At 39.3% G+C, this 26,893-nt stretch overlaps 1 protein-coding gene across 1 annotated transcript in view; it reads left to right on the forward strand.

Moving 5' to 3' along the window:
- SPOCK1 (SPARC (osteonectin), cwcv and kazal like domains proteoglycan 1) overlaps positions 1 to 26,893 on the forward strand; it is a 285,227-nt gene that overhangs the window by 161,411 nt on the left and 96,923 nt on the right. The window contains exon 4 of the mRNA XM_057409448.1: positions 7,557 to 7,671. Within this exon, the coding sequence (XP_057265431.1) occupies positions 7,557 to 7,671 (115 nt within the window). The remainder of the gene's footprint in view (positions 1 to 7,556; positions 7,672 to 26,893) is intronic.

Below are 26,893 nucleotides of genomic sequence, written 5' to 3' on the forward strand. Positions count from 1 at the left end.
ACCTGCTTCTTACCAGTGGATGTTTGTCTTTCCAGATTCAAAAGAAAGTGTTCAAAAGACAAATGTCTTCCCTAAACATATCTGAGGATCTGAGATATTTAAAACCTGTCCCAGTGTAGGGAAGTATTTGAGATATATTTGCAGTCTCTTAAGATATAAACCAGAGAGGTTCATTGTCAGAAATCAGAACAGGAGCTTTTCTCTTATGAGTCCTTAGCAATATAACTTTGGTCTTTTGTGTGTCTCTTTGCTAGCTGCTGGCCAAATACCTACCCTGCTGGCTGTGACTGATTATCACATCCACCAATAGCACACATTTCCTAACTTACCTTTGCTGTCTTTTTTTTCCCTTCACTTATTTTCACTGCATCAGATTTCTGTACATTTGTCAAAGAAACTCATTTAAATACTCAGGTTCTTATCCTCTGCTTCAAAAAGGAAATCTGCAGAGTCCTTTGAAGCATCTCTTGCCTTGGATGGCCCTTAGCAATGTCAGAAGCAATTATGTGTCAGTTGTAAGAAATGGTTTTCTAAAGTGCCTGTAAAAATTAAAATAGATGTTTCTATGCACTATACCAATGGCTTCAGCCACTCAAATGTTAGAGTCCTCCAAAGCAAACCTATACAAGGATACTTCACAGGGATGGAATAAATGCTGACAGTTTGAGATGCTGCTGTTCGACTGCCTGGAGAAATTCCATTTGCTGAAAATAATTCACATCCATGTTTGAAACATTCAGGCTTAGGGTAATTAATTTTCAGCTGAATTGATTTCTGTATGCAAATTGCTCGGAGTAATTATGCAGAGGGGAAGCATGCGAGAGAGAAAGAGACTTGGATTATCTGAGCTTGCTAATCGAAGACATGTTCTCCCCTAGACTTGGGGGAGGGCTAACACCAACTTTCTCCCTAATGAAGCAGAATGATTTCTGGCGAGATTTGCAGAAGCAGAATAAAACCCATTGGTAATTATTTGCAGTTTAGACAGGGCAGGGGGGTGTAATCTGTTATTAAGCAACATTTTCTAAATCCAGAATTAACAATCTCAGCACTGAGAAGAACTGTGACACTCGACTCCAGTGGTCTCAGCCACTCAGCATGGTGTAAAGTACACTCTGGGGAAAGAGTGTAGTCAGAAACCATCTGAAGTCAATCACAAGCTCACATAGGTGTCTTGTCCATACAAGCTCAGTGGGGTAGTCCTGTTGCACTCAGACTAAGCTCTGCTAGCAGTCTAAACTCAGCACATGGATTGATTGGAGTTTATCACTGGAGTATTGGAAACTGTCATGTTTTCACAGAGAGGCAGAACAAAGTTCACCTGAGTGCTCTTTAAGGTAATATGTATGGCCATGTTCACCTTAAGAATAAAAAAAAACATAAATTATCTACTTTAAAGCTGAGTAGAATCATAGAATCATAGAATAGTTTGGGTTGGAAAGGACCTTAAGATCATCAAGTTCCAGCCCCCCTGCCATGGGCAGGGACACCTCACACTAAACCATCTCACCCAAGGCTTCGTCCAACCTGGCGTTGAACACTGCCAGGGATGGAGCATTCACAACCTCCCTGGGCAACCCATTCCAGTGCCTCACCACCCTCACAGGAAAGAATTTCCTCCTTATATCCAATCTAAACTTCCTCTGTTTAAGTTTGAACCCGTTACCCCTTGTCCTGTCACTCCAGTCCCTAATGAAGAGTCCCTCCCTAGCATCCCTATAGGCCCCCTAGTAGAAGCTCTAATTCTGGGGGGAGGTCTATGCTTTACTTTAAACAAGTGAAATGTTAAAACCAAAACTGTTTTTAGCTATCATGTGTTGAAAGCATGCCCCTTCCTAGCAAAAAGTCAAGGTCCGTGTTAGGAGAGGTTTTTATTAATACAAGTTTAAGGTGGCTGTATGGCTTCTTGCATGTTTGCTATGCAACAGTTTTCGAAGAAGCATAGAGCAAAATTCCTCCAAGTCAACCTCTCTGCTTTGATCACACTTTCTTTGGCTGTCACCATGCTGCAAGAGGAGATGAGATGCTAATTCGAAGCATTGCCTCTTGGATGAGCTGCCTTTTGAGTTTCACTCTGAATGGGGAGGAAGCCAAGTGAAGAGTCAGCCTTTGGCCCTTGCCTACCCAGGCCAGCTCAGTCCACAGCTTTCTCATTCCTGTGCCCTAGCTGATGCCTTGTACAGTCAGGAGCTGTGCTTTCCTTCTCATGTTTGCCTGTGGCATATTGCTGGAATCAAGTAATACATAATAATATTAAACAGCACACCTATAATGTAATGCATCATTAAATTGAGAGCCTTTGGTTTATTATCAGTCTCTTTTGTCTTAAAATACACACTAGGATCTCTGCATTAAAGGCAGCAGGTCCTGTTTTCCGCTTCATCATACCTTTGTCAACAGATGTTTTTCTTTTCTCATATAGTCAGAGCAGTTCCAAGGGGATTGCATGAAAGCAACTGCTCCTGACATTTCGTTATGCAGAAGTATTTTATCAGTGAGTGATCATAGTGCTTATTGTCAGGCAGGTTTGAAAACAGCCCCCCCAATATTTACATAATGCCATGTTTTTGGATTGTGTAGTTTGTTTCAGCTCCACGAAGCAGCTGGGAGTTGGAAATTACTCCTTTCCCCCAAACAAATGGTCATAAAACCAGAATCGAGCTCATAAATCTTGCTGTGAACTAGTTGTACAGTTTCTGCAGGATTACACATCCATTGCTGCAAGACGTTGAAAGTACTTATTTGTTATCACCCTTTTAAAGTCAAATGCGTGAAAAATAAATGTACTCCATTATGATTAACACAATGACCCACAACTGCGCCTATGGAGGTACAGCCTTGCAAAGCAAGTTCTGCCTGTACTGCCATTGTCTGAACTGAGGGGTTTCCTGCAAGTCGTAAGTCTTTTTTTATTGTGGTAATATATAAAAACATGAAATGTAATAGAAAAGTATCTCAACCGCTGGTGTTAGGTCTTTGTCCATCACTGATTTATATTGGGAACGCACGGCCTCTGGTGAATGGTACAGGGAGGGGAGAAGAAAGTAGGTTCAGTTCATGAGCAAATGGTCTCTGATGCCCTTTGTGGAGCTGGGAGAGAAAGGGGTTTGGGATACTGCTGGTGCCTGTAATCCTTTGGGGTTTAGAAAGAGATGACAGCATAGCAAGAGGAGGTTGCTAATGGTCTGATGCAATCACTGGTGGTTATTGTTTCCAATTACTCTGGTATCTCTGTAAGTTAACCACAGAGGATTCAAAGCTTTAAGAGGGAATTTAGGTTGCTATGCATAATAAAAACTCGGCAAAAAAAGGGAATGCAAGTCTTTATTCTCTCAGTGGCAGGAATTCTGATTCCACACCTCTATTTTTACAAATGGGCCCAGCACAGGTTTTGGGTCACTGCCTACATATGAAACCCTTTCCCCTTTGCAGTGCAATCAGCTAACCTATGAGTACAGGTTTCCTACAGAAGTGTTGTGGCCAATGAAGCAGAAACTTGAGTCCATCTAAACACTTCTTCACTTGTGCTCTGGCAGGCAGGAAGAGACTTCACAGCTCAGAGTGCCAGGACGGTAGGCCAGAAAACAAGTGTCATCGACAGAAACATGAAGGTGTGCAGTGAGGAAGCGTGAGGTTTTTGAGTGAGATAAAACTCCAGAGATTCTAAGTTTTCTTTTCCCAGGGCTAAAAGCTTCTGAAAATGATTATACTGAGAGATGTGCAGTGCTGCATTTCCCTGTGTTTCAGCCACCTGTCTTCCGGGATGGGTATTTCCCTTGGAGACCAATTGTGCAGAGATTTGATCAGCATGGGAGAAGCTCAGGACAAGAAAATATGAAGGCTGGACTCACAAAAAGATAGTGACTCAAGTGGGGTTTCATGAAAGAATTTATCTTCATGTGAAACCTTTAATTGTAATACTGCCTGAACATATATCCCCTCCAGAAGTTTTGGAGCAGTCGTCAGCTACTGCCAGGTCAGATTAACCAACCACATCGATTTCACCTTCACAGTCTAAAGAAAAAGTGGAATATTAAACATATCACATATTAAAGCCAAGCTTAAGGTATTTCTATTGTTACTGTGCAGACAGACCTGAGTAACTGTATGCAAACTCTTTGACACAGAAAAAGGATGGCTGCAGTTTTCTTTTCAAGCTGATAGAATAACATCTTTACAATAAAAAACTCAGGTTTGTTGTGTTTTTTTTACTGACTCCTCCTCTTCCCACTTTCATTTATTTATTTGTACTTTTGGCTCTCCCTTGTCAAAGATTTCAGACTCATCGCTTTAGGACAGAAAGAACTGTGATGACAAATACGGTTGTTGCATTTCATCTTATTCCCAAGGGTCTTTTCTTCTGCAGATGATGAGCATCTGCTCCTAGTCATGTAGAAATCTGATTAACAAAGCAGGATCTTTGATTAGCATATTCCAGAAATTGTTTCTTATTACAAGCTCTCCTTAGGGCTCGTGTTGCTTAGCAGGAGGGGCAACCTTCCAAACTTACTTAATATCTTGAGGAACTTTGCAGACATAGAAATCCCTATTTTGACCTTTTATGTGCATATGGATCACGCATTTTGCATAAGTGGGGAAAAAACTCCTTAAATAATAATTCACATTGTGCGGTTTTTGGGTGCCTTCTGACATAGCCCACAGTTTTGCTTCAATTTAATAAACTTCCTTCTACTGGTTTTGAACTGTGTGTAAGGGCTGCTTGTAATGAACAATAAATGATCTTCTATAGTGTGTTCCACTCAAAGATCTTCATGAGCTTTTCCACCATGAATGAAATAATTCATCCAACATGCAAGAAGGGAAGAGCTTTATTTGTTGTTATTGCCAGGTAATTCTTTTCAGATTTTAGAAGCAAGACACAGAAGTGAAGTGGAGGCCTTATATAAATGGAAATAGTGACTGGGATTTCAACCACATCTTTTCCCATCCCTTTGCTTCCAACTGATGACCATTCTACAACAGTTTCCGTTTTGAGACAAGGAGACACAAAAGTACCAAATGTAATCAGTTCTAAGTAATGTTAAGTTTGATGGCTTTGTAATGGAAAATAACTGCGGTGCTTGGAGGTAGTTGACATAGTTTCAGGCCCTCAGGGCCTCAGTACAAAAGGTGTGAGAAAAGCAGAATAGGAGGACCGGACCTGGGATGGGGAGTATCCCGGACTAGCGGATGCCCAGGATGAGAGCAGTTAAACTAACTGATAAGTAGAAGGCCAGGATGATTGCGATGTCTGTAATGTTAATTAAGCTTGTTGGGAAAAGTAAACGACCCTTAAAGACCACCACATTTTGTCTGCATGCCGGAAACCTTTTGGAGAATGATGTAATATGCTCGGTGACCATGTAAGGATGACCTGCATAGCAATTCGGGGACACACGTTAGGAGGAGCTATCCCCCGTGTCTCCCGGCGCCGCAGTAAAGAATACCTGCTTGTCAACTTGAAACTCTGTTGGCAAGTTTGTTCCTGGAGTTTTCTCCGAATCGGTTTTCAATACACAATTTTTTAATTGCAAAATATTTGAAAGTTGGGTCTTTTTAAGCAATAGTGTATTGTGTGATGCTATTTCAGAGCACATACTTCAGAATTGCATGCGGTTTTATTGCCTTAGAAGACTTAAGGAATTCCTGAAGTGGATACAGTTCTTTAATGCTAAGTATTGAAACTGTGCAAGATGTCCCCTAGACCAGGTGGGCCTAAATCTTGCTTCTCTTATTCATGACAAAATCATATCGACCTTCAAAGCTAAACCCATATTCCCACTAACTGGCTGACAGAAAACTACGAGCACAAGGCCAGAGAGCACTCACCAGCAGCCCAGCAATGTTGGCAGCTATTAGCCCTGGGCTCCTAGCCAACTTGCACAATGGTTTCTGTTGATGCAGCATTTTGCATCAAGGATGTGTCACCAGCAAAACGCAGACAACGTGCATGTGCTCCAGTAAAAGAGCAAAGCCAGCTGCAGGCGAGCAAAACTTCTGGTCATTGCATATTTTTATGTGGATGTGACCTTTGAATCTCATCAGCCCACTCAACCAATGCTCTGGTGACCCTTCATGCTCCAAGTAGTGCTCACTCATCAAAGGCTTTGCAGAAGGAGGGTATCTCGCTCTGGTTTGCATCTTAAGAATAGGTGAGGAAATTGTGGCTTACCATTTCAATCCCTGCCATGTATCTGCCTCAGTCTCCAGTGAGAGCAAAGTAAAAGGATTAAGAAAGTCGATCTTACCCTGTGTGTTCTGGGAAGGTAAAGAGAAGGGGATGGGCTATGCCTCCAGCCTGTTAGTTTTGTCTTGGAAAAGACACTAAAAGGCAACAGCCTGTGGTCTTTTCAGTGGGGCCGACCCTGGCCCCGCACGCAGTGCCTATGTATTGTCCTAATGGCAACTCATGGGATGCTGATGCCTTGCTGTTTATGGTAAGGAAACACATGGTCTCCCTTTTCCATCAGTTTTAATGGCTTTAAAAAGAAAAGCTTTTAACACTTTTGTTTTGTTTTTACGGTTTCCCCAGTGTCTTGCACCAAAGGCATTCCACTAAATACATATGCACTACTGAAGCTCAATTGCCCATCACAAATGTGTAATGGGTGTTAATGTGGTGAGAACTTGTAGCTATGGCTGTTTAAACCAACACCAAACAGCTGCACGGCAGGAAAACAGAAGAATCCTCTGCTTGATGAAAGGACATTTGCTGTCATATAAAGAGATTTGGTACATAGTGAAGTGAAGCTTCTTGTACTTCAAAGAGTGTCCTTTAAAAGTTTCTCTAATGGTTCTGTAAAAACGGGAAACTCAGTTATGGTAATGTGCAATAAAAGCTTTATACAGTCCCCAAAACCAAACTAAAGTTGCTCATTTCCAAGAGTGGCCCATTATCTGGGGAGGGAGAGAAGAGGTAAAATGTGATTTGAGGATACATTGTAGAGGAACAGAAAGTCAAATCCATACAAAATAATGCCCAAAAAAAGCTATCTAAAAATCAGTTCTTACACAAAGATGAAGTTTCTCTGTATGGCTGTGAGCCAGATTTTAGCAAGAGGATTGCTAAAGGGATATGTTCAGGAGGAAGGTTCATGGGATCTTTCCTAATCAAAACCATAAAGAGGATACCAGAGGGTAAGCCCTAGTATCCTGCACTTTCCAGTGCAGGATTGCATGTCACATTGCATGTCAGTTATTAGATAGCTTCTAAAATGCTAGTCATTTTGTTACTTGTGATTGTGTTTTATTCCACCATAACTTTTCTAGGAAATGAACTGCATGATTATTATACCAGAACTTTATCCCAAAGTATCATGTCTAATACTAATGTGAATGCCAAGTTATACTCAAATCACTATTCAATAATCAGTCTTCAGGCTGTCGATCTCTGTTTAACATGCAGTCTGAAAACAGCAGCATATACTATAAAATGGCAAAGCATTTATTCACTCAGCAGTGGGAGTGTTCATTCTAACCCTTTGTCATCTGCCAAGCAAGAGATAACTTTATATACATTTCTCACTTTCTTTTTTAATGTATCTTTTCTTTTATAGCCCTTGATCCATCTAAAGATCCATGTTTGAAGGTGAAGTGCAGCCCACATAAAGTGTGTGTCACTCATGACTATGAAACTGCTATTTGTGTAAGCCGCAAGCAGCTGGTACACAGGTAAGGAAACTTCATGTTGTCGAGGTTTTTGTGTCTTCATAGGCATGCAGCATGATGAAAAGAAATGAAACGAGAAAACTCCAAAAGGAACATTAAACCCCATAATTTAAAACATTACTTTAAAGTTATTATTTATAATGGAGGTGATTCCAAAAAGATGGACTAGAATATGGTGCACCATGTGGAGAGCAGAATGCTCCTTCAGTTTTGGGAGTGGTTTTCTCCTCCCAGAGAGCAGTAACTGTGCAGATTTTGAAGTCTGAAAACGTGCAAGATGAAACATTGTGAAATATGAGACATTACAGTTGCAATAACTTAATTAGAAGCAATTAAAAAAGAGATTATTAAAGATGGGTTTCTTTATATATATATCAAACATCTGCTTGAATTTGCTGAAGAGGTGGAAAATGTTGGTGGAGCATTGTGGAGCAGCTCCCTGAGGAGTCACGTAATTACAGAAAGCTCCAGATCAGATTGCTGGATGACTGAATTACGAGCAAATGAAATAGCTAATGTGTCAAAAGCATTGGCCAAGATGTCCAAATCGGACCACAGAACTTCACTGAGAGAAGCTGCGAATAAACAAAGCAAAGCCTACTGGGCATAGGTTGAAATTTGCTACAAACAATGAAGAATCAAGAGATTTATAAACAAATTTAGAGAAAACAAACTAACATTGCCCTATTTTGGAAGCAGAGCAAGTAGAACTAGGAAGGAAAGTGATCTGGAGTATCTCCAGAGTCTCTGTGAGTCAAGATCCAGAATAAAACCAAGGAAATAACCCTAACTATCCTGTGATTAACCCAAACTATTCTATGATTCTATTGGGTTGCATGGTTTGGTGTGAGGTGTCCCTGCCCATGGCAGGGGGGTTGGAACTAGATGATCTTAAGGTCCTTTCCAACACAAACTATTCTATGATTCTATTCTATTAAATAAGCCCCTTCATTTACCTATAGATGTCAAATAAACCGGTACTGCTGTAATGAGCATCTCTGAGTGGTTGCTCTGTGCTTTAAGACAAATATGTTGCCTTGCTTTCATTACATTTGAGTGATAAATCTGGGGACTTGTCTCCAGTTTCCTATCCTATTCTGTAGGGATGCAAAAATTTGCCTGTAACAACTCAGATCCCTAAATGTCATTGTCAGCCGAGATCGTAGTTCCACAAGTGTTTAAGCCAAACTGAATTCAGGATGATCTGATTCCCACATACTTAGTACTACATCTCATCTCCCTGGTACCTGGCTGAGGAAGCCAGTGCAGTAAAGAAAATACTGGCTTTGATTTATGCTACAAAGTTAATGGTGTAATGTGTGTGAGGCAGTATGTTTAATCTTTGGTTTTCAATATGGAATGAACCCTGGAAGGATGTTAGGAGTATGGCTATGTGCAGTCTTACATTCTAATGACGTTTTTGGCATTATATAGCTTACATTTTCTGGTTAAGATGGATTTAAAGCAGTTGCATTATATAGTAGTCCTTATGATATATAGCCATAGATGTTGAGCCAAATGCTTTCTGAGCTATTTCCAACACTTAATGCCCCCAAAATGGTCAAAGTGGTACAGAGTAATAGTATAGAGGAGGAGCTGAATCTCCTTTTTTTTCCAGAAACCAGGCTGTGTTTCTTGTGATCTCTCTACGATCCCTCTGCTGCCTGCAGCTATTTCTGCTAACCTTTGAGTAGCACAGTGTCTATGGAGATGAATAGAAAAGTATTGAAAACTTACTTTGAAAAGTCTCCAGTTTCCAGCAAGTTTTGTAATGCTGGAAGAACCACTGCTGATGTGGGATACTGGCACATACATCCCCAAAGTGGTTTTATTCTCACAATACCCAGCTACCCTTGCCTCAGAGGGTGGACGTGGCAATGAGGAAAGTAACTAGGCCAAATCCTCTGCTGCTTTGAATCAGTGGAGTGACACCACTAATGGTTTTCATCTTTAGTCCCACAACATTCTGTTCCTTTTTCTGGGCCTGACCTGAATACTGCTGTATGTCTGACTCCACTCATATTTAAGGCTGTGTTAATCAGGAGTAAAATTCATTACAAGAGGTGGAGCTGCACCTATATAAAACCAGTGAAAGCCTGGATATATTAGTGTGGACATACGTGTAGTAAGAGCCATCAAGGAACACAGCACCATTGCGATTGCTTTGCACATCCACAGTGCTTTTGGGTATGCTCAGAAGGATTTTTCATTTCATGCATCATTATCAACTTGCTGTAGTGGCTTTATAAAGCATGTAGGCTCAGCAAAAAGTAATCTGGAGAGCAACATCTTGGCGTTATTGCTGAGGCTTCCAGACAGAGTTACGCTGATTTGCAGCACCTGATTAACTGGCCCACTGAATTGCTGCAGCACAAGGAAGCTGGATTTTTCCAGGTATAGTGTAGCTAACTTTGAATTCACCAGTGACAATGCAATGCCGTTCCTGTTTTGTTTCCTTTGTGCTGGGATATGCACTTTTTAAATCACTGCAGGAATACAATAACAGTGTATGAAATTGAGTTAAATGGAAGCTTGTTATTTTAGATTTACTCAAACCCTGGCTCCATGATGGCTAACTCAGCCTCCAAGGCTTTCAGTCTCATGCCTTTACAGTAAGACTTTCACATCTGACAGCATGGCTGTCACATATTTCAGAGGGCAGTGGCTTTGATCCTACCCATGATGGACATGATGGTGCTGGGTGTGGGATCCCCTCACAGGGCACTGGGATGGGTTCTGGGAGAGCAGCTTACAGTGTTGGTGGGTTTGGTCCTGGGTTCTCTCAGGGCTGCCGAAGGAGCTTTCTGGAAGTCCCATTCCCAGGGGCAGCCTGGGTCCCTCATGGTCAATCCCCTGCTTCCCTCTTCTTCCTCCCTTCCCCAGTCACTTGGTGAGCAGTGCTGGTCTTGAAGATAAGGGAGAAGATGTCCAAGAGGTGTTTCAGACAGAATCCCACGGCATGTGGCAGGGGGTTGGAACTAGGTGATCCTTAAGGTCCTTTCCAACTCCAACCATTCTATGACTCTATAAGAGTGTTTTGTCAGGACATCCTCTAAGGTGTTTCCAGTACAAATTGGACAGGGCACTAAGAGAAAAGGCAAGGCTGAGCAGTGATTGAAGAGTATGAAAAAGACAAATTTCAAAGTACTTTCTTATATGCTTAATAGTCCTCGGACTAACAATAAAGCCTTACAGAATCTTTTGTATGGATTAAAACCCCTTTCAGTTTGAACATGATCTATGAGGAAAAGTTGTTATTAGTTCAGTTTTACATGAAAAGCAGTAGTTAATCGCTCACAGATTTCTCATACATTTGCAGTCCTCTAAAGCTTGATGCCCTTTGCCTCTGCTGGTGTTGCGAGTGCAGGTGATGGGAAGGAAAGATGTCACTCCTGGGCTTTTTTGAAAGGAACAGAATGAGAAAAGAGTATTGATGAAAATATAACGGGCATATTAACATGTCCAGGGTTTACAGCTTTATTCAGTCCATTTAACTCTCAATCACCAATTAGTTCATCACTGCAGCCTATGTCACTCATAAAGGTAATCAAGCAACGTCGCTGCTTCTCTGCTGTGACTTAGAAATCCAGCTCTTTATTCTGTATTTCTTCATTACTGTTGAGGCTGTTGCTGCTGGCACAAGAGGCCACTACTGAGTTCCTCATGATTTTTTTGAAGATCTGGACATGTTCCCAGATAAAACATCTGTTCTTCTAAATTACCTATCAAAAGCTAGGGCTGACCAATGTGGCAGTGATGGCACCTACACTTAGCCACAATGAACAGACAAATCTCCCTCTCTTCCTCTATAAATCCTGCAGGTGACATGCCATTTCTGGACCCTGTTTTAAACAAGTTCAGTAAAACGTCCCCATATGTGAAACAGGGCATTTTGACACCACTGCTATTCTATGTGCTATTTGTGTGTTTTATATTGTATCCAAAAGGGAATTCACTAATGAGGAAAATTAATAATTGCAGGAATGCCAGTGACCCATCTGCTTTCAAGAAGTGCTTGGGAGCTTTATAGTGCAGTCTTTGACCGCAACAAATGCGCTTTTAGGGATTTACTGAAAAGTTGTGCACATAAGCAAGGATTTTAAACACTGTTATTCCTCGGTGTCTGTGCACTGGATCAACAGCTACCTTTTAAATTGCACTGAACATAGGGTCTATAAACCCTAACCCTGTTGTTCTGCTCTCCTCTGACTCATGCATATCTGTGTTTTCTCCTGCTTGCTTTGCTAAACGCTAATGAAGGTTGGCACAGCACCAAAGGCTCCTCTGGGGAACATCTTCTTGTGCTGAAAACATGACTCCCACGTTCTCAGTGGCCTGAAAGATGTGAGGGAGGGCTTGATTTTAAGCTCGTGATGCTTAATTCTGCATGATTTATGTGGTAATGTTTATTAAAACCTGAATATGTGAACAATCTGCATGAGCTGTTGTGTAGAACCAAACCTGGGAGATGATTAATTCTCTTTGGATCTACTAATAACATCTGCTTGCTCCCCAATTAGCCTTGCTGTGTTCATAGCTTTTTCCTGGTCCCTTGTTCATTTTCATGCTGATTCAAAAAAAATAATGGTTGTTCACTTGTGCCTTAAGTACAACTCAGGAAAAAAAAAACATATCCCAGAGGGATCTTTACAAAATAACATTGTTCAGCTTCCTGGTGGTTTATTTATCAGAGTTAACTGTGCGTGTTTCGCTTGTACAAGTTCTCTTGAAAGGACTACCACAAGCAGAAGACAGAAGAACCCAGACAGTAACAGGACAAGACCATTGTGTAGTTTATTCATTTCTTTACTTTCTCCGTGGAAACTATCCAACTAGGGTTTCTAGTAAGCTTTTATTATTTCCATCTTTCCTGCAAATCCCTGCTTTTCCTTTAGTTTGGGCTAAAATGAAGAGGGAAGGGATGCGCCTTCCTAATAGGGTGATTTCTCCCTTTTCACTGAAGTCTTGTTGCTTTTCTGTAAGCTGGCAGATGCAAAACAGTGAAAATTATGCAGAAAAATTGGAAAACCTATTGTAAAAATACTGGTTTTTCAATTCTTATTTAGTCTTAGCTGAGGAAAAATGCAGTTATTTTCAACAGTGCTGCAGTGGAACGCAGTTTGTTCATCCATCTTGGGTAGGCAGCATGTCAAAGTATGTTCGGGGACACTGAGTCCTTCATGGAGTAACAGTCCCCTGTAAATTTAATGGTGAGATGTGGGACTCAGCTCAATAATTTAGGATAATGCGGCTCTATAATAAAATTGTTATGAAGATTAAATTGTTAATGGGTGCACTGGATGCAGGGAGCATAAATATCAAAATCATTTTTCACATCCGCAGAGTTTTTCACAAGTTCTGAGATGAATTCCACAGTTAAGAGTTAATTTTTACTAAAGGTTTCTTTAGGGGAACCAAAGGAATTCTTTTGTTTATTAATATTTCAGAATTAAGGGAAGGAAACTGCCCAGTTCAGAGCAAAAAGAAAATCTTTTTACTTTTATTATAGGAAAAAAATAAAACCTTTTCTACTGTGTTGGATCTTTTTTTCCAGATAATAATACAACAGTATTTACACCCCTCTGCAAACTGTGCTTTGGAGTCACTAAATCTGGGGTTTCCCTAGTAAAAAGAATGGTTTAATGAAAAACATTTTGTCCACCTCAAATGCCGAGCATTGATTTCTCTAATCTACTAGCATAGATTTTTGCTTCTGAAGAAGGAGCGTTGAAATATTTGATTAAACACAACAACACAACAGGTTGCATCAGGGTTTTTTCCCAAACAAATATATTGTACTGGGGAAATTGCCAAAGTTTAGGCTTATTATTCCCAAGGGTGCCTCTGACAGGATCTTGGAGAATTGTTTTAATCCTCTGTGAATGAAAGCTTTAGACATGAACAGGATGGAGTAAATGGCTTTTCTTTTTGTAATTTGTAAACTATAGTGCGTTACTCTGAAAGAGTATTACTCTTTCTGCTATCTAATCACTTATGGTACATTGCACAGTTTAACTGTAGCTCATGTTGTTTGTCCAGAAAAATAAATGAGAACCCAGGAAAATCAAAGAGAAGGGGGGCTTTGAGGTCACAGCACATAGTGTGATGTGCAAGTGGTGTGCAAGTGATGCGCGGGGGTCCTTAGAGAAAACATGAAAGCTTTTAAAAGTATTTCATCTCTGGACTGCCTGACACCAAAGGCATGCCTCTGCTACAGTGCAAAGGCTTTGGATTTTGCAGCAGACACATGGAAATTGGGAATGTTTGTTTTTCCTCTGTGGGCTAAGTTGCCTTTTAATAAGACGGAGAGCACGTGGTATGGCGTGCCATCAATCTGCAAGTGCTCAAGGGGACCACTGAATATTAAAAGAGAGCAACACAAGAGTCTGGCTCTATCCTTTAGTCCCTGTTCCAGTTATTTTTAAGATTTCGATTATGAAAATGACGATCTAGGCATGAACTCCCAAAGGTCAATAACTTCTCCTCCAAGTCAGTCTCCATCTTTAACAGCCTGGGATTCAGTCCAAGGATGCTATAATATTGGAACAGCCCTCGCTGGTTTTAAAAGCAGATATTACTCTACTGAACAGGATAATCTGTAAACTGCAGGACTCATTCTCCAAGTGGTCCATTTCTCATTTTCAATCCTGCCTAAAGTGAATTGCTTTTAACTAAAGAGACTGTAGGGAGAGTCTGTGGAGGGACTAGCTTTTACCAGTCAAGATGATGAGCTAGTTCTGTTCTGAGTCATGAGAGTGACCTACTTGCTGCCAGGAGTTTCTGCACAAAAATACCTCCATTTATTAGGAGGAAGCTGGCTTTGGTATCTCCCCTCAATAGACAAGACTTCCTGTACCTTTTAGGCTGCTTTCTGGCTTTCCTGAGCAGTAGATATGCTGTAGACTGGTGTATTTCAAAACTCAGAGGTAAAAGACCCCTGAATATTAGCAAACATGTAGAAGGAATGATCCATGTTCTTTGGCTTTTAAAAACTGCAGTCATCTTTAAAGCCGAATTTGAGTACGGTTCCTGACTCAAAGCAAAAACTGCCCAAGTTTTGCACCGGGCATTTTGGCATTTCATGCATTTTCAGACTTCCACAAAAGAATGTAGACTTGCTGAAGTATGGTCAGGCAAAGCACAGATACCTCCCATGGTAGAAGATTGTCACCAACAGCCTAGATGTGAAACTTTCTGCATCCCCAGACCAATTAGGCACTGCACTTCCCTCCCCAGAGCTGGTGACTTACTGCTAGTCATGCTTCATCAGCTTTAGAGCTCATTAGAGTAGTGCAAGGTGACTGTCTCCCATTGGACATGAGTAAATTTTAAAATACAGGATAGTGTGTAACTCTTTTATAATGGATTTTAGCATGTGTAGTCCTCATCTCTGCTTTGGCAACAGCAACGGATGAACTTGTTCTTGCTATCAACAGGGAATTTGCTCTATTTTATTCACAGTCACCAAGAGCCTGGCAGCTGGGGTGAATGTCTTACTGCTAAGGTCATCGTCTTTTATGCTGCAGCTCCTATCTTACTGTGCTCTACTTTACTGTAAGGATGCTGTGAGCACAAAAGGAAACACAATGGTTATTGAGACATTCTCCTGCTGCGTAATTCCTTTTAGACCAGTATCAGAGCACTGACTGAAAACCACCTCGGTACCTCTGGATACCTTTGTTATCATCAGAAAGTTATTATATTGAATAGAATAAGAAAATAACCTATTATCTTCTGCTGTTTAATTAACGTAGTTTGTGCATATAAAGGTAATATTATGGAATGGGTTGAAAACTGCTTTGTAATATTCCTGTTCATAGTATTTCTAGTTGTACGCTTTTAGAAGTATATAAAAACGGACCAGAAGTGACTTCTTGGATCATTAAGTCCAATTCCTCTGCAACAGTATCATATAAACTTTTTCATTAGCCAGCCAAGTTCTGTCTTAAAGATAATAAGGTTTATTGCCCCCTCTACTCCGTTTAGAAAAACCCCTAGCATCTCAACCTTTCTGGTTAGGAAGCTGGTAATATGCAGACTAAATTTATTCGAATCCAGCTAAAATGAGGAGTTTTCCTAATTGGGTCCTCAGTATTTATTTGGAAATCATGACCTATGGGTTTGCCAGGCTTCCTTTTTACAAGAAAGCTCTCTTAAAGAAAACATTTCTCTTGAATGTCGCAGTTTTCCTTTGTAGCAGAGCTTATTGGGCTTGATGCTGAGATCAGTGAAGGAATGAAACCCAAAACTATCACTTTGTCTTCTTTCTATTTAAACTCTTTACACATCTTTAGGTATCATATTCCCTCTGAGTCATTGCTTCTTGAGATTGTAATCTTTATTTCTTATATTAATCCCCTCTTCTAAATGCTTGTTCTGTCCATGCCTGCTTTAAACCCGTAGTTGCCCTTCCATGAGCCCTGGTAGAATAGCTGCAGTTTGGAGGTCTGTATTCCAGGTAGGCTTTCAGCTGAGCTTTCTGGAGAGCAGCTCTGGCTTTGATGTTCTGTGCATCTCTGGATTGATACATATGGCAGATAAATGTGCAATTCACTGTTTCAAGGATTTCTACATAGCATTATATATCTCTTTTGTCCTCAGTAGAAACATACAATAGCCAAGATTACCTTTCTCTGAGCAAAAGCTTTTTTATGAACATGATAACAAAAGGATAAGGAGGAGGGAGACTAAAATAACTGCAACATACCTAGTTGGGTATTTCATAGAAACTATATATAAAATTCAGTGTTTAGAGCTCTGAGATCTGACCAATATGAAACTTAAATGTATAATGGTGGAAAATGCATGTCTGAAAGTTAGTATGTGAATTTAACTTTGTGCACCAGATTCGTAGGGAACCCAAGCCATCAGGAAAGCTTAAATATATGAAATGTAAAAGAAGGGCAACACAGTGTTCTTCAATGGTTTTACTGTCTCAGTGGGTTCTTTTGTTGACTGCAGAATTGATCATATATAAGCCTCTTGATACAGCTCTCACCAACTTGCCAAGAGCTAGCATCCAGAACTAAGTTAGCATCCAAAAGCTGTTTCCCTTGAGGTATCTGGAATAAGGCTGAGTTAAAAGTTCAGTCACCTCTTCTATGGCATTTGTCTATTCCTGGCTCTTGTGATCAGTTTATGACATAAGGGATGTTGGCTTTTTTGTTGTTTAGAAAGCTCCTCTTGCTCACTCTGAAGTGAGCAAGCAATGAAAACAGTAATTGGTATAAATGTCATCTGCTTGGCAAATGTCAAGAGATTGCCAACAAATGAATGATGAACAAATGAATAGACTCACTGCCTTTGTACACATCTTGTAAGAAGACATGAGCTTTTGCACACAGAGTAGCTTGGTAATTCTTGGCTTTTCAGTGCTTTGTCAAACAACTTTAACACATCATCATTATCACTATTATTAAAAGACAAACAGGTAGCTATATTTAGATGTGGGACAAGCACAGTTCTACAGGCTCTCCATATGCCTGTCAGCAGGACTACATTTGACCATTGGCCTTGTAGGTGCCATGCATAGTTTTTCACCTTGAGCTGTTGGCTGATTTTCTCTATGTCTACGTTAATCCTCACAGGACTTGGAATCTACAGTATTTCTTGGTTTAATGGGCTGTGGTAAGGATGTATTAAGGGTGTATTTCCTGATTCACACTCTTTGTATTTTCTGTATGCTAAATTTCTTAACCATAGGATTGCTAGAAGCAAACTGGTAATAGTATTTAATATGTGTCTGTATTTTTGCTGTTTATCCCTATCTTAAATCTGTTGAGTAATCCATTCAGTCAGAAATTATTATTTAATGTTTACAAATGACCTCCAATGCTCTGAAAATGATTCTGTATTTATACAATAATCTGTTTACTGCAGATTCTAAATTTATTGCTGGTTTTTGCTGTAGAAGCCCCAGGACATCAATGTGTTCAGCAGAAAAGTCTTTTTAAAAGGCCTGCTTTTGTAAGATCGGCACTGATGTTTACAGCAAAGGAATTTTATTAAAGCTTTTCTTCACTTTCCAACATCCCATTATGTTGGAGAAAGTATTAAATGTGCAGCACTTTAAAATCTGCTTTTGATAAATGGGATTATATATTCCAATTGCAGTGAATATTACAAACAATGTATTTTGTGTAGAATTTACAAATCAGGCCTGAAAAGTACTGCTTTAGTTTATATGTTTTATTTAATGTTGGTCAGTTTGCTGCTTACCATCATGTCTCTTGAATATGATACAGACTTAACATATATAACTTTTAAACCTACCGAAGACTGATCTTTATTGTTGATAAAACAGTTCCATATTTTACCATTACAATTCTGAGATTTTTCTGTTATTGCTTCTAAAGCGCTAGTGAAAGTCATTGATAACAACAGGCTAAAAGTCTAATGAGCTAGGCCATACTCTTGGTTTGCATCTCTTGCCTTGGATAGTTCACAGCTTCTACCATATATCTGTGGTTCTGTTGGGTGGGAAACTGCCTCCTCTGATCGTGGAAGTGGTTTTCTGCAGAGTTTAGCTGAATTTCCTGTCCCATTCAACATCATTTCAGTCCCAAAACTTCACTAGGAAAAATGATGACGCCATACCCAAGACCATGCTGAGCATCAGCAAGTATCATTCTTTTTTGATTTAAAGGTTGCAAAAAACTTATACTTTGAAGACATTTCGTCGTAAGTTTGCCAGTTCCAAACTAGATTAGGAACAAAGGCATGAACGTCAGCTAATACAAGAAGTTGAAAAAGGTATTCTTAGGTATTTTGTCCCTTTCACAGCCATGCAGTTCCATCTAATGGCTCTCTTGAAAGAAGCAGCATATGAAAACAGTAAAAAGGAGCTTCTTGCATCAATCATTTTGTTACTTGGTGCAAGCTGTGTTATCAAAATTAACTTTTAATCTCTTACTTCTTGCTTCTTTAATAATTCAATTTCTGTCCTTCTCTTTTCATTAATAAGCTTATGATTGCCTGCTTAGTGCTCTGCCAGAACTCATCAAGAGCTCAACCTACAGATTCTCAATTTAGTCATTTTATATCAGATTAATTCAACCAATGAACCACAAATGACATTATTTATGGACAGGAGCCACGAAAGTGCAGTCTGTTTAAAGCTCTGTACATGGAGAGTGCTAATGACGAACAGAAATTCAACCCAAAATATTTCTCTTCTTTAAATATATCTGTTCAGGTGTCATGGTGCCACTTAAAATTAACTATAGAAAGACAATGTTGTGCCATTAACTTATTAGGCAAAAAGTGTAATACCTTTGCACACGTTTGAAATGAATACTGCCTGTGTTTCTAGATTTAAACCAGTCTTATAATAGATTTCATTCCCATGAGCATCTTCTGCATTTTAAAAAGAGGGGTGGAAAAAGTCATGATATTTTTGTGTTACACCTTTCTGCTTCTTACTGTGCAGCCAGGCTTTTTTAAGGGAGTCAAGGAAGGAAACACTATGTGTTGTAATTACAGTCCATATCACCAATGCAAAACACTTGTGTGATCTCTCTAATAACTGGAAGAGGTGATCAAATGTTTGAGCTTCAAAAACCAATAAGGAAAAGAAGGAAATTCCCTCTTGTGGTTTGAGCTCTTCCCCTCATTCTTTCTCCTTTGCACATGCTGTGAAAGTCTGTGCTAAATTCTCAGTGCCAGTAGTCCAAAGATCAAATTTTATCTCATACCAAGCCCCTTTATGGCTCCTTAACACTAAAGAGTTGCAATTTCAGAACCACACAGCTCTCAGAATTTGACCTAGTGGATCTGATGGTCTGGAGGCTTTGAGCAGGCAGCCCATGAGGCGATGCGGAACTCCTCAACAGGAATAGATCAACTGATTAAAGCCCATCTCATAATTACATATCTGTAGATTTGGAAGCCAGTGGGGTCATTTTTGTGTTTGGAAGCTCCATATTCTCCTTTCTCATCTGTAAATTCAGTGGTATATCTTTTATCAAGGACTGTATGTTCATTCTAAGACACTTAACTGGCAATAGTGTAGAACTGACTAAAATAAATAAATAAATAGCAAATGTATCATGATAGATTCTGTTACATTAATGAAACATAATTACCAGGAAACATTTCTACAGATCTGTGCTATTAAATCTTTGTGGAATAGCAAGGGCATGAAGATTAACAAGTTTTCAAATTACTTGAGAGAGAATTTTCCAGCCTACATTTTGCTATCAGTTATTGGATTTATGTTCTCCACTTTAACAAGGAAATCCTGTAAGATTTATTGCAAATACCGAATGTTCAACAGTAGCAATTGAAAAAGTCAAAATTCCTAGCAGATTCCAGGGTTATTTATTTCCTACTCTAATTAATATATTAAAAAAAAAAAAAAGGAAAAAGAAAACTTGTATTGCAGCCAGTGTAAAACTGCCACCTCTATGAAATCAGATATTGCAGTTAGATACAGTACTTAAAACTGGGGGGCTTAATGTTCTTGGATTAGCTCTTCACTTTGTAAATTATCTGCATAGCCTTTGGAGTCTCAGTTTGCACTCAGTTCCCTGCTGAGATGTTTTTTAACACTGGGGCATTATGAGGAAGTGGAAACAGAAATGTTAAAATGAAAACAAGCTTTCAGCTTTCCATACTGAGTAGATATGTTCTGGAGCCTTCTGACAAAGCAGTTTTTCCTGTCAATTCTACAAAACATTTCCTAGGAATGGAAAGAACAGTTCCTGACAAGAAAGTCTCTCACCTCAGAAATGTGAACAGGATGGTGAAGACATTTTGAATGTAGAACGTGAAAAAGAGCCTTGTCACTCAGCTAGAAGTGTCTCCCGGATCTTCTGATAAGTGGTTGTTGGCTTTTCTTTATGGCTTTCCCTAAGAGTCCGTAGTTTTTAGTCCTTTTGCTTGGTGCTAACCAGAGAAGGGATTTGGTCTCATCAGCCTAGGTGAGTGCCCTAGTCACTGTGCTGTCAAAGCAGTATCTGTCCATGTCTGACCCAAGGAATATTTTATTAGTTATGCAAAATTCACTCAGTAGCCTGGTGGCACTCAACTGGAACTCGAGCTCTACTGTAGAGTCTGTACCGATATGGTTAACAAAAGGGTAAAAATTCACTCCAGCTTTGAGAAGTCAGTAAAATCAGACTGATACAATCACTGCATCCTGTCTTGATGGTATGACAAATTTATTTCATATTAAGGTTGTGAAGAGAGTCTATGGTATATAGTTACCCCAAATGACTTGAGGATTCAATTACCACTTGTACCTACAGAAAATAAGACATTATTTTCTTTCATTATTATCTCAAAAGACAGAGTATGGCTTTGCTCCTGGAAAAGCATCCAGAGACATTTTCTCTCCTCTTTTCATTATTTGGAAGTGATCTATCATTGCTGATTTCGTATTTTATTTCTACAATGGTAGAGATGAAGCATAGTGGATTATGATTTCTAAAAGATAAAATCGTTTGCCTGGGTTTTCTCATAAATGCCAAAAAGATTCCCAATCTCCTTTCTTTTCCATTTTCTGGAAGAACCGCATCTTTAATAAGAGGCTATTGCAAAGCAGACTTTGCCAATAGCCCTTAGCTAGCCTTTTTTACTTAGAAGTCTCTGTGCATACTGAGTAGGCAATTTCTATCATTACCTCTCTTCCTACTTTTCCAGGAAAAGCAGATGCTTCAGAGTGTTCTGAGGACTTGTTACTAGACCTGCAGGACTCGGCAGAAATAATCTCACCAATCTCATGAGCACTTAGTGATGTGATCCATCTAACTATGGCACTGTTTTGCTTATAACAGAGTTTAACTCTCTCATTTGTCATGTAAAAAATATTCTCTGAGAGTCTGTATTTTTCTGTGCTTAGAAGATTTTAAAAGAAATTCTTTTTTCTTTTAATGAAGGCTTATGTTATCTCACACATCTGAGTAAACATGCTCTTGTCCAGCGTAATGCAGCATTAAAATAAAGAACAATTTTTGTACCTTGAGGCTCTTTTACAACCCTGTAAAACTTCCAAATCATGTTACATTTCAGGAAAAGGAAAATATACCCTTATATCTTATATATACACCTTATAAATCATGCTGTGCAGCAAATCTTAAATATATACCTTATAAATTATGCTGTGCAGCTCATTGGGATCCCAGTTATTTTCACTGATAGATTTTATCTCCTGTTTATTTTTATGTATCTTTGTTTGCTCTCTGGCCTAATCTATATTCTCATCTTTAGGTTTTTCTCATCTTTCTTTCTGTACTGAATCTGTGCTACTTTACACTTCTTATTGTGCAGCCATCTTTTGAAGGGAGTCAGGGAAGGACTGTCCCAAGTGTTAGGATTTGGATTAGAGGAACTTTCTTCTGCAGTCCCAGTTTTGACCCAAAGTAAATCAATCATCTGTAAATGCATCATGTAGCATGCTCCACTGGAAAGGAATAGTTCTGGAGAAGGCACTTGAACAAAGTTATTTCACTTGTGCACAGAAATCTTTGCCAACTTTTTATTGACAACATTGCTCACGCTCAGATTTAAGATGTTTAGAATTTTCCTCAAAGATACAAAACTGACTGCTCTGAAGTTACTGTTGGAGAACACAGCCCTAAGACTTCAGATTATGTTGCAATTTTGGCACTTTTTCTAATATTTTACCTTTTTTTTTCCTTATCATTTTGAGTTTTCCAACTGTATTAATCTCAAAAGGCTTCATAAAATACAGAGGATAAATGTGATCTAATCACTCTCATTAAATCAGTTTATTAGTATTCTTTATTGCAGTGGGTGAGAAACTATTTCCTTATCACTTCACAAATCTGGAGGTTTTAGTTTAGATACAAAATAAAGTGCAGCCAAATTGCTCCAGGCCTTTGTTCATCTTACCTTGAAATATTTCAGTTTGATTTTGAAGTTTCTTTTTTAACAACTTCCGGTCTAAGTTTCATTTTAATACAAAAAGCGTTTAAATATAAAGTAGCAAATAACTCTGAATTTGGGTAAGGAAAACCTTTTGCCAAGATTAACTCTTTTCTCCTTCAGCATTTCCCAGGAATGATTTCAACTAGTCAGCATTTGCTTCTTCCTATTCAGGTGCACTTTGTTATGGCTTATGGCTATGCTGTGTTTCTGGTATCAATCTGTATTGGTGCAGCTGCTGAAGAGAATTTGTCTTTGTATCATCCACATTCATACTGTGTAAGGTGTAGTAAGACCTGGTATGGTTTGCTTATGCTAGTTTTGTTATTGTAACTCTGTCACTGCTTTATTATGATAATATCTAGGAAGATGCTATTTAATATGTATGAGGAGTGACAGTTGGGAATGTTGCTTTGCTGAGTTAGCCTCCAGCTTTGATCACCACATCTTCTTTTATGAAAGCAAAAGTTCTAATTAGTTGGTTGTTACAATCAGTGATCATCAACAGCAGAAGACTCATTCACCTTTAGTAGTGAAGCATCGTGTAAGGGAGTTTTGTTCATTTTTTTCAATGAGTTAAGAAGCCAAGAGACTAGGGTTAGTTAAAAAGAGTTGAAAACCTGAATAAAGAATCAAACCCTCTCCTCTAGTCTAGCATCCAGTTTCTTGCCTTGCTCAGAAGATGACTCACCAAATAGAAACACAGGAAACTTATGTGTCCTCTACGTTTTCTTTCCTCTCCTTTAGAAATTCTTTCTTTGTCCCTTATTGGCATTTAAATTGATGGTCTGTGTTGTGCAGAAAGGACATCTTGTAGTTTCGTTGTATAAATTAGTCTGTCCATTCTTCATTGCTGTACATTGTGATGCCATGTGCCATTATTCTGGTCAGCCATCGGGCTTTAAATCTCTTTCAAGTCCTTTGACAGATTTTTCTAGTCTTAGCTAATCCAGTTTACCTGAAGCCCAGGACTGCCAAATTGAATTACACCACGGTCATTCCTGCTTAGCACCTCATCCATAGTTAATTTCTTGAGCTCCTATGTTTTATCTGTGCATAAATTTTTCATTTGCAACAATATTTTAGCTTAGCAAAAGTAGAGCTCAAGTCTGAGGAGTTTTTTTAATTAGTTCCTTTGTTGGTTCAGGAATTCTTGCTTCATTTTCAACTGCGCTGTGTAACTGAGGTTCGCAGTCCTTTCAGAAACTTACATTCTAGTTTGTGCTGAAACACAGTAAAAGCTATTCATTCTCTAATGAGTTTCACCCAGCCCGTGACAGCACACCAGCAATATGTTGAGTGCTGAAATGGAAACCCTGCCCTCTTCACAGCTGAGTAGAGAAGAGCTCTGTCACTGACACCTTAGGAGCATGATCAAGATGAGATAAATACTCTGTAGACTGTTGGTCAGAAAACACAAGCTGAGGTTTCAGTGTTCCTGATACTCAATGCTGTGGTTACTCCAGTTTACCTTTTCATGCCTCTGCTAAATTCTAAAAGGTAAGAAAAAATTAAGGACCATTAGAGCATTACAGCTGCTTTACTATGACCCTGAGAGTAGGATTTAATCAGCCATTGGGCTCATGCAGAAGGTGTAAAATTCCTTTCCATTTCTGGGAAGAAACAAGCTCATTTTCTGTATTCTATCTTTGCAAATATCTCCTTCCCTCACCCAAAGTTTTATTTAATAGTGACCCAGAACTCTGGCAGGTCTAAAGGTAAAAGTACATTTTGTATCTTAAGCAGTGCACAGACTGAAAATTAATAAATAGACTGTAAACAAGCAAAATGTGAGAATGATTGTTCAGGTGATGTAGAAGGATTTTAGGAAGGTGATGTATGACCATAGCTAAATTCATGATATTTTCCTCTTGGACGTAGTGGAAAGCAGAAGAGAAGGATAATTCACTATGGCTTGAGTCTGGGAAAGAAAGGCTATACTTAAAGAATAAATCCAGATGATAAAATGTCATGATAGGGAAACAGTGGCCTAAAAATGGAGAAGCTCATGTGAGAAGAAGCTTGGTTCTGACATTGTGAACTTCTAATATGGACAAGACACTCCCAAGAAGAAATCACAATAATAATACAAAGAGATAGAAGGATAAACCAGAAAGACACTTACACAGTTGCTCAGACTAGCAAGAATTCAAGCTTAAGAAGGTAAAAGGACAAGGCTATTACAGGTGACGCACCAAAATGATATTGAGAAACCATCTACAGAGAATATAATACTTAATATGATACTTTCTAGCAGAAGTGGAAAGAATAATTAAAAGTGGGTGAAATAGCTGCTTCTCCATGGGACTGCATTTTTGAGGTTGAATGAAGCAGGAGAAAGTTTCAGAGGTAGGAGGAAGAAAGTGAGAGGAAAAGGAGATTAGCTGGGAGGAGGTCAGAGCATAGTGGTCAGGCTGAAAGATTGGATTCCAAATGGTTAAATAAAGAGCACTGCAATTCCTTCACAATTTCATAAAATTCCCCTTTGAAAAGCTGACCAGATCTTGAGCAAATAGGGCTGGGAGAGAGAGATATGAGTCAGGCAGAAGGCAGATTACAGACAGTAGCTTTTGACAGAAGAAAAGTGCTTTATGGAGAAAGGCAGCAATGTAGGGGAAAAAAATAGGATTAATTTGCAGTGAGAAAAATATAGTGCAGTCCCTGGATTTCCACCATAGCAGCAAAGAAATGGTGTAATGAAATGACAAGAATAATAGGGCACAAGGAATCAATAGTGAGGAGGATGGTGGAGAGAAGGGGATTGAAATAGAATTGTGAGGAAGTTATTTGGGAGCTCACGGGAGTAGAGCTCAGTTCACAAGAACATCGTCAAAACAGTGGCCGCGTTTTATGGGTGAGATGGTTAATTCTGGCTTAGTCCAAAGGAATTGCTAGAGATGAAGAAACATTGACCCTTGTTGGGTCCATTAGTTTTTCATAGCTAAATCACAAAAGACAAAAGGTGACAAAAACAGAGTGATGGGGACATAGATATGTGGTTGATCACAGCAAGATAAGCAAAGGGAAATGTATGCTGAAGTGAAATTCAGGTGGGAATGAGTGATTGACTGTAAGGTGGCGCATACTAAGCCAACAAAATCAGCTGCACTAAACCATTTCCTGATTAATACTTTAGCAGCAAAGTATTTACATCTCTTGTTTTTACAAAGACCGTAGAAGTCCAGGTGTCGTTATGCTGCATATCTAAATATGCTGCTGGTTGTGTCTTCTTTTTCACATGGCAAAATATGCTTTTGAGGAAGCTGCTACTGAACGCTGAAGCTTTCTAAAGTGTAAATGCATAGCTACATTGCTTTTCAATGGTACCTCGAGCCTTCGTGGTAGGGGTGCCTATGGAGCTACGTATTTGAAGAATGGGTGGTCTGTAATGCACGGTTGCTAGGCTTCATGATCCAAGGTCACAGCAAAGTGAAATGTTAATAACTCAGTGGAAGTAACTCATGAAATGGATATCTTGCAGTTTCTGCAAGTATGTCGATTGCATTCATCTTCAAATCTTACCTGGAGGTGTGTTTCCCCATGTGCTGTCTCTAGACTGGATCATGTACGTTCAGTTAGTATCATAAATTAATGTGATTATGTAAATTCTGTCTATCAGTTTGGGACCTTCCTGAAGCTCTAGTCACCTTTCATTAAGACATAGCCAGATATAAGATGGGTAATGCTTTTGATGGCCTCATTTGAGAAGCTGGGAATGGTATGGATATTATGAGCTCCATCTCTAGCATCAAATAACCAGACCGACAGCACTGAATATGTTGAGAAATTCAGCAGAATGCTTAGACATTCATAGTACTGAGCTCTGTAAACCAGCAGTGCTGAATAAGCAACAGGAGCATTAGACTATTTAGATGCTAAAAAGGATGGGATTTTAAAATTACCCAGTTCCTTATAATATTTATGACTGGTTTGGCTAGCATGCATTTCACTCACATTCATTCTGACATCCCTGCATTCTGATTATTTCCCTAAACCAACCTTGAAGAGTGGATTTTGACTACACTCTGGAGGTGGCTTTGGGACTGATTACTTTCTTTCAGTTGTCTTGTTTGACAAGCCAATTCTATTCAGAAATCATGTATGAATACTTAGGTAATTGATGCTAATTGTAGACATCCTCAACTGCTTAATCTGCTGTAGCCTTCTTGAGAATTTAATAAGCCTCTCATAATACAGTGTGTCAGAAGGGGCAGATATTTTGCTAGCACAGCTTGTAACTGATTGTTTGTACCATGGTAGCAAGTATTCACACAACAGAAGTCCTGTGCAGTCATTTTGAAAAGGGAACGTTTGGTTTAGTGCCTTAAGGGCAGGAATT

This window comes from Pezoporus wallicus, unplaced genomic scaffold (assembly GCF_028554395.1).
Source record: "Pezoporus wallicus isolate ANWC-B61680 ecotype Strahan unplaced genomic scaffold, APGP_CSIRO_Pwel_v1 contig_8166, whole genome shotgun sequence".
NCBI lineage: Eukaryota > Metazoa > Chordata > Aves > Psittaciformes > Psittacidae > Pezoporus > Pezoporus wallicus.